Source organism: Coregonus lavaretus (assembly GCF_964263955.1).
Source record: "Coregonus lavaretus genome assembly, chromosome: 26".
NCBI classification, from domain to species: domain Eukaryota; kingdom Metazoa; phylum Chordata; class Actinopteri; order Salmoniformes; family Salmonidae; genus Coregonus; species Coregonus lavaretus.
Genome location: NC_140013.1, coordinates 33,734,776 through 33,750,869, shown reverse-complemented (window position 1 = coordinate 33,750,869; position 16,094 = coordinate 33,734,776). Strand labels below are relative to the sequence as shown.

Sequence of the window (16,094 nt, the reverse complement as noted above, 5' to 3'; positions counted from 1 at the left end):
CTGGGGATCCACGCAAGATCTCACCCCGTGGGGTCAAAATGATCACAAGAACGGTGAGCAAAAATCCCAGAACCACACGGGGGGACCTAGTGAATGACCTGCAGAGAGCTGGGACCAAAGTAACAAAGCCTACCATCAGTAACACACTACACCGCCAGGGACTCAAATCCTGCCGTGCAAGACGTGTCCCCCTGCTTAAGCCAGTACATGTCCAGGCCCGTCTGAAGTTTGCTAAAGTGCATTTGGATGATCCAGAAGAGGATTGGGAGAATGTCATATGGTCAGATGAAACCAAAATAGAACTTTTTGGTAAAAACTCAACTCGTCATGTTTGGAGGACAAAGAATGCTGAGTTGCATCCAAAGAACACCATAACTACTGTGAAGCATGGGGGTGGAAACATCATGCTTTGGGGCTGTTTTTCTGCAAAGGGACCAGGACGACTGATCCGTGTAAAGGAAAGAATGAATGGGGCCATGTATCGTGAGATTTTGAGTGAAAACCTCCTTCCATCAGCAAGGGCATTGAAGATGAAACGTGGCTGGGTCTTTCAGCATGACAATGATCCCAAACACACCGCCCGGGCAACGAAGGAGTGGCTTCGTAAGAAGCATTTCAAGGTCCTGGAGTGGCCTAGCCAGTCTCCAGATCTCAACCCCATAGAAAATCTTTGGAGGGAGTTGAAAGTCCGTGTTGCCCAGCGACAGCCCCAAAACATCACTGCTCTAGAGGAGATCTGCATGGAGGAATGGGCCAAAATACCAGCAACAGTGTGTGAAAACCTTGTGAAGACTTACAGAAAACGTTTGACCTGTGTCATTGCCAACAATGGGTATATAATAAAGTATTGAGAAACTTTTGTTATTGACCAAATACTTATTTTCCACCATAATTTGCAAATAAATTCATAAAAAATCCTACAATGTGATTTACTGGATTTTTTTCCCCTCATTTTGTCTGTCATAGTTGACGTGTACCTATGATGAAAATTACAGGCCTCTCTCATCTTTTTAAGTGGGAGAACTTGCACAATTGGTGGCTGACTAAATACTTTTTTCCCCCACTGTACTTCCCTCAGATTACACAGACCCACAAAACAAATCCAATCTGGATAAACTCCCATATCTACACAGTGTGCAATCACATCAGCAAGTTTTGTGACCTGTTGCCACAAGAAAAGGGCAACCAGTGAAGAACAAACACCATTGTAAATACAACCTATATGTATGTTTATTTATTTCCCTTTTTGTACTTTAACTATTTGCACATCATTACAACACTGTATATAGACATAATATGACACTTGAAATGTCTTGATTCTTTTGGAACTTTAATGGGTAATGTTTACTGTTCACTTTTTTATTGTTTATTTCACTTTTGTTTATTATCTATTTCACTTGCTTTGGCAATGTAAACATATGTTTCCCATGCCAATAAAGCCCCTTAAATTGAATTGAAATTGAATTGAGAGAGAGAGAGAGAGAGAGAGAGAGAGAGAGAGGGAAGGAAGGAAGGAAGGAAGGAAGGAAGGAAGGAAGGAAGGAAGGAAGGAAGGAAGGAAGGAAGGAAGGAAGGAAGGAAGGAAGGAAGGAAGGAAGGAAGGAAGGAAGGAGAGAGTGAGAGGGCCTGAGTGAATCAGGTCAATACACATGGGTGATTTGGCGTGTGTGTTTGTGTCTTCATACATGCATGTGTGCTGTGGGTGGATGAACAACACGCAATGTGTGTGTGTGCAAAAGCAGGGCTAAGTTGAGCCGTTTCACCTGCCAGTGAGTGCCGTGGCACAGGGCGGCTCTATGCATAATACTTCAAACACAATAAAGCTCCCAGTAACAAGCATGTCAAGCTGCTATCAAAGCCCTGAGAGCTGCACACTAAATATATCAATACTGTTTACCGTTTCTCCCTCTCTCACACAATCTCTCTCCCTCCTTTCCCTCTCTACTTTCTCTGTCTCCTCTCTCTGTCATGTTCTCTCTTCTCCCCTATCTGTCTCTTTCCCCCATTCCTGCCTTCCTCTCTGTCTTACCCCCTCCATCGCTCTCATTTTCTCTCTCACACTCTCTCCCTCAGCCACTTCTCTCTCTCTCTCTCTCTCTCTCTCTCTCTCTCTCTCTCTCTCTCTCTCTCTCTCTCTCTCTGAGTGAGTTGACCTTTTGCTGATAGTGTTTAATTGGTATCCCCTGTCTCCACCCCTCTCTCCCTCTGACAGACACAGTCCTACTCACTGTGGGAAGTGAGGGACATGACAGGTTGTCCTTACGTTCTCACCAGATTGCAGAGGGGTTTTGACATACTTGTCACACCCTGAGATTCCATAAATGTGGTTAGAAATGACTCTGTCTGATTTTTATTTAATTTTTTTAACTGTAACACTACAGGTTCTGGGGGCGGTGTAGTCACTCAAAGTGCAACTGCGATAAGTCGAGTGGTCCCTTTCCACACAGCTGACCCTAATGCCTAACTGACATTGCTTATAGCTCAATTATTCATCTAGCCTCATCTACACTGAACAAAAATATAAAGATTTTACTGAGTTTCAGTTCATATAAGGATATCAGTCAATTGAAATAAATTAATTAGGCCCTAATCTATGGATTTCACATGACTGGGAATACAGATATGCATGTGTTTGTCACAGATACCTTAAAAAAAGTAGGGGCATGGATCAGAAAACCAGTCAGTATCTGGTGTGACCACCATTTGCCTCATGCAGCACGACACATCATCTTCGCATAGAGTTGATCAGGCTGTTGATTGTGGAATGTGGAATGTTGTCCCACTCCTCTTCAATGGCTGTGTGAAGTTGCTGGATATTGGCGGAAACTGGAACACGCTGTCGTATACGTCGATCCAGAGCATCCCAAAAACATGCTCAATAGGTGACATGTATGGTCAGTATGCAGGCCATGGAAGAACTGGGACATTTTCAGCTTCCAGGAAGTGTGTACAGATTCTTGTGACATGGGGCCGTGCATTATCATGCTGAAACATGAGGTGATGGCGGCGGATGAACGGCACGACAATGGGCCTCAGGATCCCGTCACGGTATCTCTGTGTATTCAAATTGCCATCGATAATTGTGTTCGTTGTCCGTAGGTTATGCCAGCACATACCAAAACCCCACCTCCACCATGGGGCACTCTGTTCACAACGTTGACATCAGCAAACCGTTCGCCCACACAACGCCATACACGCTGTCTGCCATCTGCCCGGTACAGTGTGCCAGTGGCCATCGAAGGTGAGCATTTGCCCATTGAAGTCGTTTACTACGCCAATCTGCAGTCAGGTGAAGACCCTGGTGAGGACGACGAGCACGCAGATGAGCTTCCCTGAGACGGTTTCTGACAGTTTGTGTAGAAATTATTCAGTTGTGCAAACCCACAGTTTCATCAGCTGTCTGGGTGGCTGGTCTCAGACAATCTCGCAGATGAAGAAGCCGGCTGTAGAGGTCCTGGGCTGGCGTGGTTATTTGTGGTCTGAGGTTGTGAGGCCGGTTGGACGTAATGTCAAATTCTCTAAAACAACGTTGGAGGCGGCTTATGGTAGAGACAGGAACATTCAATTATCTGGCGACAGCTCTGGTGAACATTCCTGCAGTTAGCATGCCAATTACATGCCTCCTCAAAACTTGAGACATCTGTTGTATTGTGTTGCGTGACAAAACTACACATTTTAGAGTGAGTGACCTGTTATTGTCCCCAGCACAAGGTGCACCTGTGTAATGATCATGCTGTTTAATCAGCTTCTTCATATTTTTGTTTAGTATAGATTACAGATTAGGCTAAATGGTGGCAACATCGCTGGTGGAATATTGTTGGAAAATTGGTGGCATTAACAGCACTTTGCACTGACCTGGCATATACAGTGGGGGAAAAAAGTATTTAGTCAGCCACCAATTGTGCAAGTTCTCCCACTTAAAAAGATGAGAGAGGCCTGTAATTTTCATCATAGGTACACGTCAATTATGACAGACAAAATGAGGAAAAAAAATCCAGAAAATCACATTGTAGGATTTTTTATGAGTTTATTTGCAAATTATGGTGGAAAATAAGTATTTGGTCAATAACAAAAGTTTCTCAATACTTTGTTATATACCCTTTGTTGGCAATGACACAGGTCAAACGTTTTCTGTAAGTCTTCACAAGGTTTTCATACACTGTTGCTGGTATTTTGGCCCATTCCTCCATGCAGATCTCCTCTAGAGCAGTGATGTTTTGGGGCTGTCGCTGGGCAACACAGACTTTCAACTCCCTCCAAAGATTTTCTATGGGGTTGAGATCTGGAGACTGGCTAGGCCACTCCAGGACCTTGAAATGCTTCTTACGAAGCCACTCCTTCGTTGCCCGGGCAGTGTGTTTGGGATCATTGTCATGCTGAAAGACCCAGCCACGTTTCATCTTCAATGCCCTTGCTGATGGAAGGAGGTTTTCACTCAAAATCTCACGATACATGGCCCCATTCATTCTTTCCTTTACACGGATCAGTCGTCCTGGTCCCTTTGCAGAAAAACAGCCCCAAAGCATGATGTTTCCACCCCCATGCTTCACAGTAGGTATGGTGTTCTTTGGATGCAACTCAGCATTCTTTGTCCTCCAAACACAACGAGTTGAGTTTTTACCAAAAAGTTCTATTTTGGTTTCATCTGACCATATGACATTCTCCCAATCCTCTTCTGGATCATCCAAATGCACTTTAGCAAACTTCAGACGGGCCTGGACATGTACTGGCTTAAGCAGGGGGACACGTCTTGCACGGCAGGATTTGAGTCCCTGGCGGCGTAGTGTGTTACTGATGGTAGGCTTTGTTACTTTGGTCCCAGCTCTCTGCAGGTCATTCACTAGGTCCCCCCGTGTGGTTCTGGGATTTTTGCTCACCGTTCTTGTGATCATTTTGACCCCACGGGGTGAGATCTTGTGTGGAGACCCAGATCGAGGGAGATTATCAATGGTCTTGTATGTCTTCCATTTCCTAATAATTGCTCCCAGTTGATTTCTTCAAACCAAGCTGCTTACCTATTGCAGATTCAGTCTTCCCAGCCTGGTGCAGGTCTACAATTTTGTTTCTGGTGTCCTTTGACAGCTCTTTGGTCTTGGCCATAGTGGAGTTTGGAGTGTGACTATTTGAGGTTGTGGACAGGTGTCTTTTATACTGATAACAAGTTCAAACAGGTGCCATTAATACAGGTAACGAGTGGAGGACAGAGGAGCCTCTTAAAGAAGAAGTTACAGGTCTGTGAGAGCCAGAAATCTTGCTTGTTTGTAAGTGACCAAATACATATTTTCCACCATAATTTGCAAATAAATTCATAAAAAATCCTACAATGTGATTTTCTGGAATAAAAATGCTCAATTTGTCTGTCATAGTTGACGTGTACCTATGATGAAAATTACAGGCCTCTCTCATCTTTTTAAGTGGGAGAACTTGCACAATTGGTGGCTGACTAAATACTTTTCCCCCCCACTGTATGCATTGGTGGAATATTGGCATATTGGTTGGTCTAAAGGGGTGATTATCAGAGGTGGGACCAAGTCAGTATTATTCTAGTCACAAGCAAGTCTCAAGTCACAAGGTCCAAGTCTCAAGTTGAGTCCCAAGTATAATGAGTCTCGAGTCATGTCCAAGTCGTGCATTCTAAGAGCAAGTCAAGTCAAGTCGAGCTTTTCCAAGTCAAGTCTAAAGTCCAGTTTTAAAAAATCTATACATGCAATGACTTTTTCAACTACAAATCAAGACCATGGGACTATAAGGTTCTATCTGACATTTTTGTCAAAAATTAGTTAGTTAGTCACATATAATAGATCTTTAGATGGTTCTTCATATGTCTGTAAAGTTATATTTTAGAAAAAGTAAATTTTAAGTGAAAAAATTGTACAACTAGAAAGTTCTATCTGCATTAACCCATTTGAACTTGGCGTTATAAGGTTCTATCTGTAATCCAATCACAAGCCTGAACAAATGAAGACGGCCCAATCAGAACACATGTCCCATCTCCCTCTAAGTATGGTCTAGGCTAGTCTAGCCACCAATAATGGCACGCAAGCAAAAAAAAAACAACACTATCAGAAATCTTAAAGTAAATGATGTCACATCGTTGTTCAGTGATGACAGTCATTTCTCTAATGATCATAATGCATTTCTTAATGTATTTGAAGATGTGTTCTGACTCTATTTTTGTAAAATAGTGCTATTCTATAATTGATGTATTCAAATAGCTACAGTATTCTTAAAAACGGAACATGTCTAATTCAGAAGTGTCAGATAGCTGGCTGAACCCAGATTGACATTTCAGAGCCATAAGGTTCTATCTGCTATTGCACCCCCCCTTAAGAAAACGAATGTACAAATGTCTCAGGATTTTGAAACTCTGTACTTTAGGTACCTTTTAAGGTAAGTACCTTAATGGTTTATGAAAAAATTATTCACTACAAAACAGTTCTGAGATCTGGGATGTGAAAACTGATGCTCAGTATCTTAGAACTATCCTTAGTGCAGATAGAACTGTGTAGTCCCAAGGTCACATAATCTCTGTCTATTTATTGTGGCTACCAGACAGCCCTTTTCAATATTTTGTCTACAACACATTTTGATTATGTAATAATACATTTTAACGACTGTCACGACTTCCTCCAAAGCTGCCACCTCTCCTTGTTCGGGCAGGCTTCAGCGTTCGTCGTCACCGGCCTTCTAGCCACTGCTGCTCCTCATCTCGTCATTCCATTTGTTTTGTCTTGTTTATTACACACACCTGGTTCTTATCCCCTCATCAGTACCTGTATAAGTGTTACCTCTGCCCCCTTGTCTTTGTGTGTGATTGTTTATTGTTATTGTGGAGGATAGCTAAGCTCGGTGGAGCTCCGTGTATTTTGTATTCGCTGGGATATTTCCCCGTGTGCCTTGTATTTTCCAGTGCGCCTGTTTTGACATACTAAAAGACCAGTAGGCCTATGCTAGCAATTGTTGCTTGATGCCCCATTGCTGGTGAGCATGCAAAGTAAACAGTTAATATTCTTGATCACCAAACTATTTTTGGAGCTGCATATTTATTTATGGCAATCCTCTCTCCCTACAATTTGATGTTTGTGCTGCACCGATTCTAGAGCTGTACAGCAAATCAGCAATCTGTTCGCTAGCTCAGTTGTTCTGAAACGTAATGACCAGCGACCCCCGCGCATGCACATGCACGCGCGCAAAGGGCATGACATTTCTGAAAGCAAGATACAGAAATAAACTGCGTTTTACACCTTAATTCTGACCTGAAAGTCATTCATGTTAACAGTCAATATCAACTAGGGATATCATGTCACATTTTAACTTCTCTGGAGTCCAGAGCAAGCAGGATCATATGGGCTACCTGTATACAGCGGGGTTGCAGGATCAGACGGAAAGCATGATCTGTCTGTAGCCTTTTTCTTCCTCACAAATATCATAATTCATTTGCCAGAATCTGTTACATCTTCATCCCATAAGTATTGAAGGAAGTGCGATGTTACAGCTATCTTTAGACATATAGCCAGTACCACCACTGAGGTACAGTATAGAATAATAACCCACCCAAACTAGGCCTATCTGAAATTATCAATGAAACCACCAGCCTCTTTTTCTGGCAAAGATGAGTCCGTAGCTGATTGCTAAACTGAATTTTATATGGATAATATTAAGGTAAGTAGGCTTCTCTGTATTTGTCAAGCAAAACCTGAGAAAATGATGTGTGTGTGTGTGAGTGTGCGTGCGTGCGTGCATACGTCTATGTGTGTGTCCTTTTTCTGCAGGAACTAAAGCTCAATATCTGAGGCCTCTCCTACTCTCTTCTTTTCCTAGTTACTGACATATAACAAACACACACACACACGTGCACAATCACACACACACACATGTGCACAAACACACACACACGTGCACATACACACACACACACACACTTCTAAAGCTAGATAATCTCTGTCTGCGAGATGATATAATATCTATTCAACTCATGAATGCTCCAGATATTTCAATACAATGATACAGTATATATCACCACCAATGCATTGTGGGTGGGTACAGTGATAACACCAAGGTCACCTTCAGCAGTAAACTGCCATGCTAAGTTTATCTCCTGGTGTTGCATTGCCTAACCATAAACAAAGGGGCTAGCTAAATGATAGGTGAGTTCTGTGGCTCTGGCCTCGCAATCAGCTACGAGACTATTGCAGCTCTGTGGGTGTAACATTTATTGACAATTTTGATACCTTCTGGATACAAAGCTCGTATTATAAGGAGGATGGGATCCACCCAAATCATTTAGGTTCCTGGATCATTTCACAGCATTATAAGGCTGCGTTGAGACAATGTCTTATCAATGACCCAAGTCCAGCTCATTTAATCCCTACCATTGTGTTGCTGAGTTGTCATAATGATTCAGCAAATGTACATTATCCTAGGGGCGTTGGAAGACACAATGTAAATAACCTAATTTATGTCCCTCTTACTGCCAGGAATGCCTCTGCTGTAGCTACAGCTATTGGATGCAGTACTCATATTTTTCTTATTTTTTTTGTCATTTAGCGGACGCTCTTATCCAGAGCGACTTACAGGAGCAATTAGGGTTAAGTGCCTTGCTTAAGGGCACATCGACAGATTTTTCACCTAGTCGGCTCGGGGATTAAAACCAGCGACCTCTCGGTTACTGGCACAACGCTGTTACCCACTAAGCTACCTGCTATGCCTATGAACCAGAGTAATACTGTTAGCCCTGAGGTGGTGTGCCCTAAGAGGAAGTCCACCGTGTGCAGCTCACCCTGCACTAATACAAATAACCTGAGTATGTCTACCTCTGCTAAGCTTCCCAGTAAAGCAAGAAAAATAATCAAGCGTCCCAGAAAAGTGTTAAAAATAGCCCACGTTAACATATTTAGCTTAAGAAACAAGGTTCATGAAATCAATAATTTGCTATTAACAGATGACATTCATATTCTGACAATCTCTGAAACTCACTTAGATAATACCTTTGATGATACAGGGGTAGCAATACAAGGTTATAACATTTACAGAAAAGACAGAAATGCCAATGGGGGCGGTGTTGCGGTCTATACTCAGAACCACATTCCTGTAAAGCTTAGAGAGGATCTCATGTTAAATACTGTTGAAGAAATATGGCTACAGGTTCACCTGCCTCACCTAAAGCCCATTCTGGTGGGAAGCTGCTATAGACCACCAAGTGCTAACAGTCAGTATCTGGATAACATGTGTGAAATGCTTGATAATATACAGTATGTGATATCAATAGAGAGGTATACTTTCTGGGTGATTTAAATATTGACTGGCTTTCATCAGGCTGCCAACTCAAGAGAAAGCTTCAAACTGTAACTAGTGCCTGCAACCTGGTTCAGGTTATCAATCAACCTACCAGGGTAGTTACAAACAGTACAGGAATGAAATCTTCAACATGTATTGATCATACCTTTACTAATGCTGCAGAAATGTGTTTGAAAGCATTATCCAAAATCCATCGGATGTAGTGATCACAATATAGTAGCCATATCTAGGAAAACCAAAGTTCCAAAGACTGGGCCTAATATAGTGTATAAGAGGTCATACAAGAAGTTCTGTAGTGATTCCTATGTTGTTGATGTGAATAATATTTGTTGGTCTGTGGTGTGTAATGACGAGCAACCAGACGCTGCACTTCACACATTTATGAAATTGCTTATCCCAGTTACTAATAAGCATGCACCCATTAAGAAAATGAAAATGACTGTAAAAACTGTTAAATCCCTGTGGATTGATGAGGAATTTAAAAATGGTATGGTTGAGAGGGATGAGGCAAAAGAGATGGCAAATAGGTCTGGCTGTACAACCGATTGGCAAACGTACTGCAAATTGAGAAATCATGTGACTAAACTGAAGAAAAATAAGAAAAAACTACACTATGAACCAAAGATAAATGACATAAAGAACGATAGTAAAAAGCTTTGGAGCACCATAAATGAAATGTTGGGCAAAAAGGCAAACTCCACTCCATCATTCATTGAATCAGATGGCTCATTCATCACAAAACCCACTGATTTTTCCAACTACTTTAATAATGTTTTAATTGGCAAGATTAGCAAACTTAGGCATGACATGGCAGCAACAAACACTGACACAACACATCCAAGTATATCTGACCAAATTATGAAAGACAAGCATTGTAATTTTGAATTCCGTAAAGTAAGTGTGGAAGAGGTGAAAAAAGTATTATTGTCGATCAACACTGACAAGCCACCGGGGTCTGACAACCTGGATGGAAAATTACTGAGGATAATAGCAAACGATATTGCCACTCCTATTTGCCATATCTTCAATTTAAGCCTACTAGAAAGTGTGTGCCCTCAGGGCTGGAGGGAAGCAAAAGTTATTCCCCTACCTAAGAATAGTAAAGCCCCCTTTGAAACAGAGAAGGAGAGAGGTACATCAGAATCAAGAACGAGAAAAACAACTATATTGAAGGAGAAGGAGAGTATAAGGAGGGAGTGAGGGAGAAGGACTAACATTCAATGAAATAAAAGAGGGAGGGAGAAGGTGAGAGGGAGGGAGACATTGAGAGGGAGGGAGGCAGACAGTGAGAGGTAGGGAGGGAGGGAGGAAGACGGTGAGCGGGAGTGAGGGAGACAGTATGAGGGAGGAAGAGAGTGAGAGAGAGAGAGTGAGGGTGGGAGGGAGGGAGGAAGACAGTGAGAGAGAGGGAGGGAGACAGACAGTAGGAGGGAGGGAGGGAGAAACAAAATAGAGAAAGAGAAAGGTGTAGCCTAAGAATCAAATCATATAAGAGAGGGAAGAGAGGGAGGAGAGGGTGTGGTCAGGGTTAGAAGAGAGGGAAGAGAGGGTGTGGTTAGGGTTAGAAGATAGGTATAGAGGGTGTGGTTAGGGTTAGAAGAGAGGGAAAAGAGGGTGTGGTTAGGGTTAGAAGAGAGGGAAGAGAGGGTGTGGTTAGAATTAGAAGAGAGGGAAGAGGGGGTGTGGTTAGGGTTAGAAGAGAGGGAAGAGAGGGTGTGGTCAGGGTTAGAAGAGAGGGAAGAGAGGGTGTGGTCAGGGTTAGAAGAGAGGGAAAAGAGGGTGTGGTTAGGGTTAGAAGAGAGGGAAAAGAGGGTGTGGTTAGGGTTAGAAGAGAGGGAAGAGAGGGTGTGGTTACGGTTACAAGAGAGGAAATAGAGGGTGTGGTTAGGGTTAGGATTAGAAGAGAGGGAAAAGGGTGTGTGGTTAGGTTTAGAAGAGAGGGTGTAGTTGGGGTTAGACAAGAGGGTGAAGTTAGGGTTAGAAGAGAAGGTGATTAGGGTTAGAAGAGAGGGTGTGGTTAGGGTTAGAAGAGAGGGTGTGGTTAGGGTTAGATAAGAGAGGGTGTGGTTAGGGTTAGAAGAGAGGGTGTGGTTAGGGTTAGAAGAGAAGGTGTGGTCAGCGTTAGAAGAGAGGGTGTGGCAGAGTGAGAAAGGATATGGTGTAATGTGTATACACAGACGCTCTGCAATCAATCTAGACGTATAAAACTGTAAGCAAAGGATTCTTCCCTAAATGACAGATAAATATAGCTGGCTCCAATTAGCAATTAGTAGAATATGTGTGATGAATATTGCCAGTCTCTCTCTCCATCCCTCTCTATCTCTTTTCTTTTCAACCACCCACTCACTTTCTCTTCATCCTCTCTCTCCACTCCCCTCTCTATATATCTTTAGCATGTGTGTGTGTGTTCGTGTTTGTGTATGTCCCAGTGGATTTGTGTGTGTTTGCGTGTGTGTGTTCCTGTGGATGTGCGCGTGTGTGTCCCAGTGGATGTGTGTGTGTGTGTCCCAGTGGATGTGTGTGTGTGTGTGTGTGTGTGTGTGTGTGTCCCAGTGGATTTGTGTGTGTGTGTGTATCCCAGTGGATGTGTGTGTGTGTGTCCCAGTGGATGTGTGTGTGTGTGTGTGTGTGTGTGTGTGTGTGTCCCAGTGGATTTGTGTGTGTGTGTGTATCCCAGTGGATGTGTGTGTGTGTGTGTGTGTGTGTGTGTGTGTGTGTGTCAGTGGATGTGTGTGTGTGTGTGTGTCCCAGTGGATGTGTGTGTGTGTCCCCCAGTGGATGTGTGTGTGTGTGTGTGTGTGTGTGTGTGTGTGTGTGTGTGTGTGTGTGTGTGTGTGTGTGTGTGTGTGTGTGTGTGTGTGTGTGTGTGTGTGTTCCAGTGGATGTGTGTGTGTGTGTGTCAGTGGATGTGTGTGTGTGTGTGTTCCAGTGGATGTGTGTGTCCCAGTGGATGTTCCTGGTTCTCAGATGTGCTGCTGATGTCTCTCTGAGGCTGTCTGTTTCATCCTGTCAGGTCTCTATATTGGGAGCTGCTGCCTCTTGGCTACACACATCTGATTAGCCAAACGCTACAACACACACACACACACACACACACACCACGGTTTCTGTTAAAAATCGCTATTAGACTCCCATTCGCCATTCAATGATGCAGATGCATTACCATAATCTAAAAGTGATTTCTGTCATTATGAGCACCGTGGGTGGACGCCCTAATGGGTTATGCACACAATGGGTATGTGTTCGGTAAATTTATCAAATGGCCGGTAAATTTAAATCTACCCGGTCATGTTGTCAAGGATCACATTTTCCTAACACCAACTCTGAGACACACACACACACACACACAAATCTGATCAGCTATGTGTGTGAATATTCAGTTTACCAGAACTTCTCTCAGCAACATAAAAGACAGACAGACAGGCCAGACAAGATGGACAGACAGGACAGACAGACGGACAGACAAGACGGATAGACAGGACAGACAGACGGACAGACAGGACAGACAGGCGGACAGACAGGACAGACAGACACACAAAGAGCAGACACATTCATATTCACATAAACACACTTCAAGGATACACCAGCCCCCAGCCAAGGACATGTCCTGCAGGGCCAGCCAACATCAGCAGAGCCCTATTTAACCAGATGAGACACCCAGACAGCCAGACAAACAGACAGACACACACACACACACACACACACACACACACACACACACACACACACACACACACACACACACACACACACACACACACACACACACACACACACACATACACAGACACATAGACACTCACTAACCAGACACACCTCACACACTACTACACACACTACATACAAACCCATCACCATTGATGGTGGTATAGATGGTGAAGAAGCAACTGTAGCTAACTATCTTGTAACTCAGTCTCTGTGCTCTCACATACAAACACAACCATCCCCTCCCCCCACACTCTACACACACCATCTCCCCCTCCCCACTCACCGGTCCTGGTATTGATGGTGAAGAAGTTCTGTGGGTTCCCACTAGCTATCTTGTAGCTCAGTCTCTCTGCTCCCCCCGTGGCGTCCGGGTCCTGGGCTTGGATCTGGATGACCGACACGTCCTTGGGGGAGTTCTCCATGACGACGGGGTGGTAGACAGGGTCAGATGTCAGGGGGGCGTTGTCGTTGACGTCCTCTACCTGGATGTACACCTCCATGATGGCGAACTGGGGCACCACCCCATGGTCTGTAGCGTACACCGTCAGCCAATAGGAGTCCTTGGTCTCGCGGTCCAGAGTGTCTGTGGTGTAGATGACACCTAAAAGGGTGGAGAGAGGGATAGATCAAAGTTAGGCCTAGGTCGTTTAACTTCAGCACCAACATCTAGTCAACATTCACATCGGCTTCTATAGGGGCGAACAGAGGGGGATGGATGAACATTAGGTTATTTCCATGTTTTTAATAAGTGAATAAATGCACAAAGAAACAAATATTTTGGTTAAGCTAAACTGATAAATGTGTATCTCATAATATGTTAAACACAAATACATGAAGTCAACGGTCACATAGAAAGAGTCAATAAAAGAAGTGTGGTTGATCTCAAAATATTCCTTAGAAACCAGACAACACATAGTAAAAGCCCAAACTAAAGCCAAGCCAATGTTCTGGTCAATGTTCACACATCTCCAACAGCTCTGTGTGTATCAAGACCAGACTCAATGTGTTTAACATATGATCCATTTCTACAGCCCAGGGATAGAGTGGTTTATTTAACCCAAACGGATGTGATATCTGCACTTGCCTGGACGTTTAACACACCACTCTGTTGAGTGTGTGTGTTAATTAACCAACAGACTTTATTTGGCTGCTCTCTAAGTGGCCGGTTTCTCCCTTCAGTAAACAAACATCCATATTCAAACCCTGGCAGTGATGCTGACTAGCCCACAGTACATTAGTGCTACGCACACATTTAGAATGAATGCCACTCCAACCAAGCCCCCACTGCTCAACACATCTTTAGCATGTTAGCATCGAGCGCTCTGCTCCTCCATTAGATCTCATGCATTACAACAGAGAGACTCGTGAGATATTTTCGATAAGTGCAGTTAGCTAAGCTTTCAAGCATACTTGAGATTGTAAGACACACCCTAACATGATGGGAGCTATTAGTATGTACTGTGTCCAACATGGAGAGTCATGGGGACGGTGCTGGATGTTGCGGTGCGTGACAAGATGTGATAAGTGGACAACTGCTTTAAGAACCACAAATACTCTAATGGAACACACACACACACACACACACACACACACACACACACTCATCCTTAATAATGCTTTACTCATCTTACTTATACAACACAGAGACAGAAATAAGTAATTGTTTGTATGTGTCTCTAAGTTGTCGTACATATGTACACTACCGTTCAAAAGTTTGGGGTCACTTAGAAATGTCCTTGTTTTCGAAAGAAAAGCACATTTTTTGTCCATTAAAATAACATCAATTGATCAGAAATACAGTGTAGACATTGTTAATGTTGTAAATGGCTATTGCAGCTGGAAACGGCTGATTTTTTATGGAATATCTACATAGGCGTACAGAGGCCCATTATCAGCAACCATCAGTCCTGTGTTCCAATGGCACGTTGTGTTTTCTAATCCAAGTTTATCATTTTAAAAGGCTAATTGATCATTAGAAAACCCTTTTGCAATTATGTTAGCACAGCTGAAAACCGTTGTGCTGATTAAAGAAGCAATAAAACTGGCCTTCTTGAGACTAGTTGAGTATCTGGAGCATCAGCAATTGTGGGTTCGATTACAGGCTCAAAATGGCCAGAAACAAATAACCTTCTTCTGAAACTCATCAGTCTATTCTTGTTCTCAGAAATGAAGGCTATTCTATGCGAGAAATTGCCAAGAAACTGAAGATCTCGTACAACGCTGTGTACTACTCCCTTCACAGAACAGCGCAAACTGGCTCTAACCAGAATAGAAAGAGGAATCAGCCTACAGGGAGGAGGTCAGTGACCTGGCAGTGTGTTGCCGGAGCAACAACCTCTCCCTCAACGTCAGTAAAACCAAGGAGCTGATCGTGGACTACAGGAAAGGGAGGGGCGAGCACGCCCCCATCCACATCGACGGGGCGGCAGTGGAGCAGGTAGACAGTTCCAAGTTCCTCAGTGTCCAAATCACTAAAGACTTAAAATGGTCCAAACACACACACAGTTGTGAAGAAGGCGAGACTGTGCCTCTTCCCCCTCAGGAGGTTGAAAAAGTTTGGCATGGGCCCTCAAATCCTCAAAAGGTTCTACAGCTGTACCATTGAGAGCTTATTGACTGGCTGCATCACTGCTTGCTATGACAATAGCACCGCCTTCGATCGCTTGGCGCTACAGAGGGTGGTGCGGACAGCCCATTACATCACTGGGGTCGAGCTCCCTGCCATCCAGGACCTCTATATCAGGCGGTGTGAAAAAAATCGTCAAAGATGCCAACCACCCAAGCCATAGACTATTTTCTCTGCTGCCGCACGGCAAGAGGTACCGGTGCATCAAGTCTGACACCAACAGGCTCCTGAACAGCTTCTATCCCCAAGCAATATGACTGATAAATAGCTAACTAAATAGCTACACGGACTATCTGACTTTGCCTTGTATTTGTATTGACCTTTTATTTCAATTTTTGCATTAACTCTATGCACACTCACAGGCGCTACACACTCACACACACTGTCACTCCAACACTCACACACACTGTCACTCCAACACTCACACACACTGTCACTCCAACACTCACACCCACTGTCACTC

The 16,094-nt window shown here is 43.6% G+C and overlaps 1 protein-coding gene across 1 annotated transcript in view; it reads right to left on the bottom strand.

The window, feature by feature from the left end:
* LOC311101996 (protocadherin Fat 3-like) overlaps positions 1-16,094 on the bottom strand; it is a gene marked incomplete at both ends in the record, with an annotated part of 150,652 nt that overhangs the window by 76,272 nt on the left and 58,286 nt on the right. Inside the window, one exon of the mRNA XM_084143220.1 lies at positions 13,289-13,606. Coding sequence (XP_083999346.1) covers positions 13,289-13,606 — 318 coding nt within the window. The remainder of the gene's footprint in view (positions 1-13,288; positions 13,607-16,094) is intronic.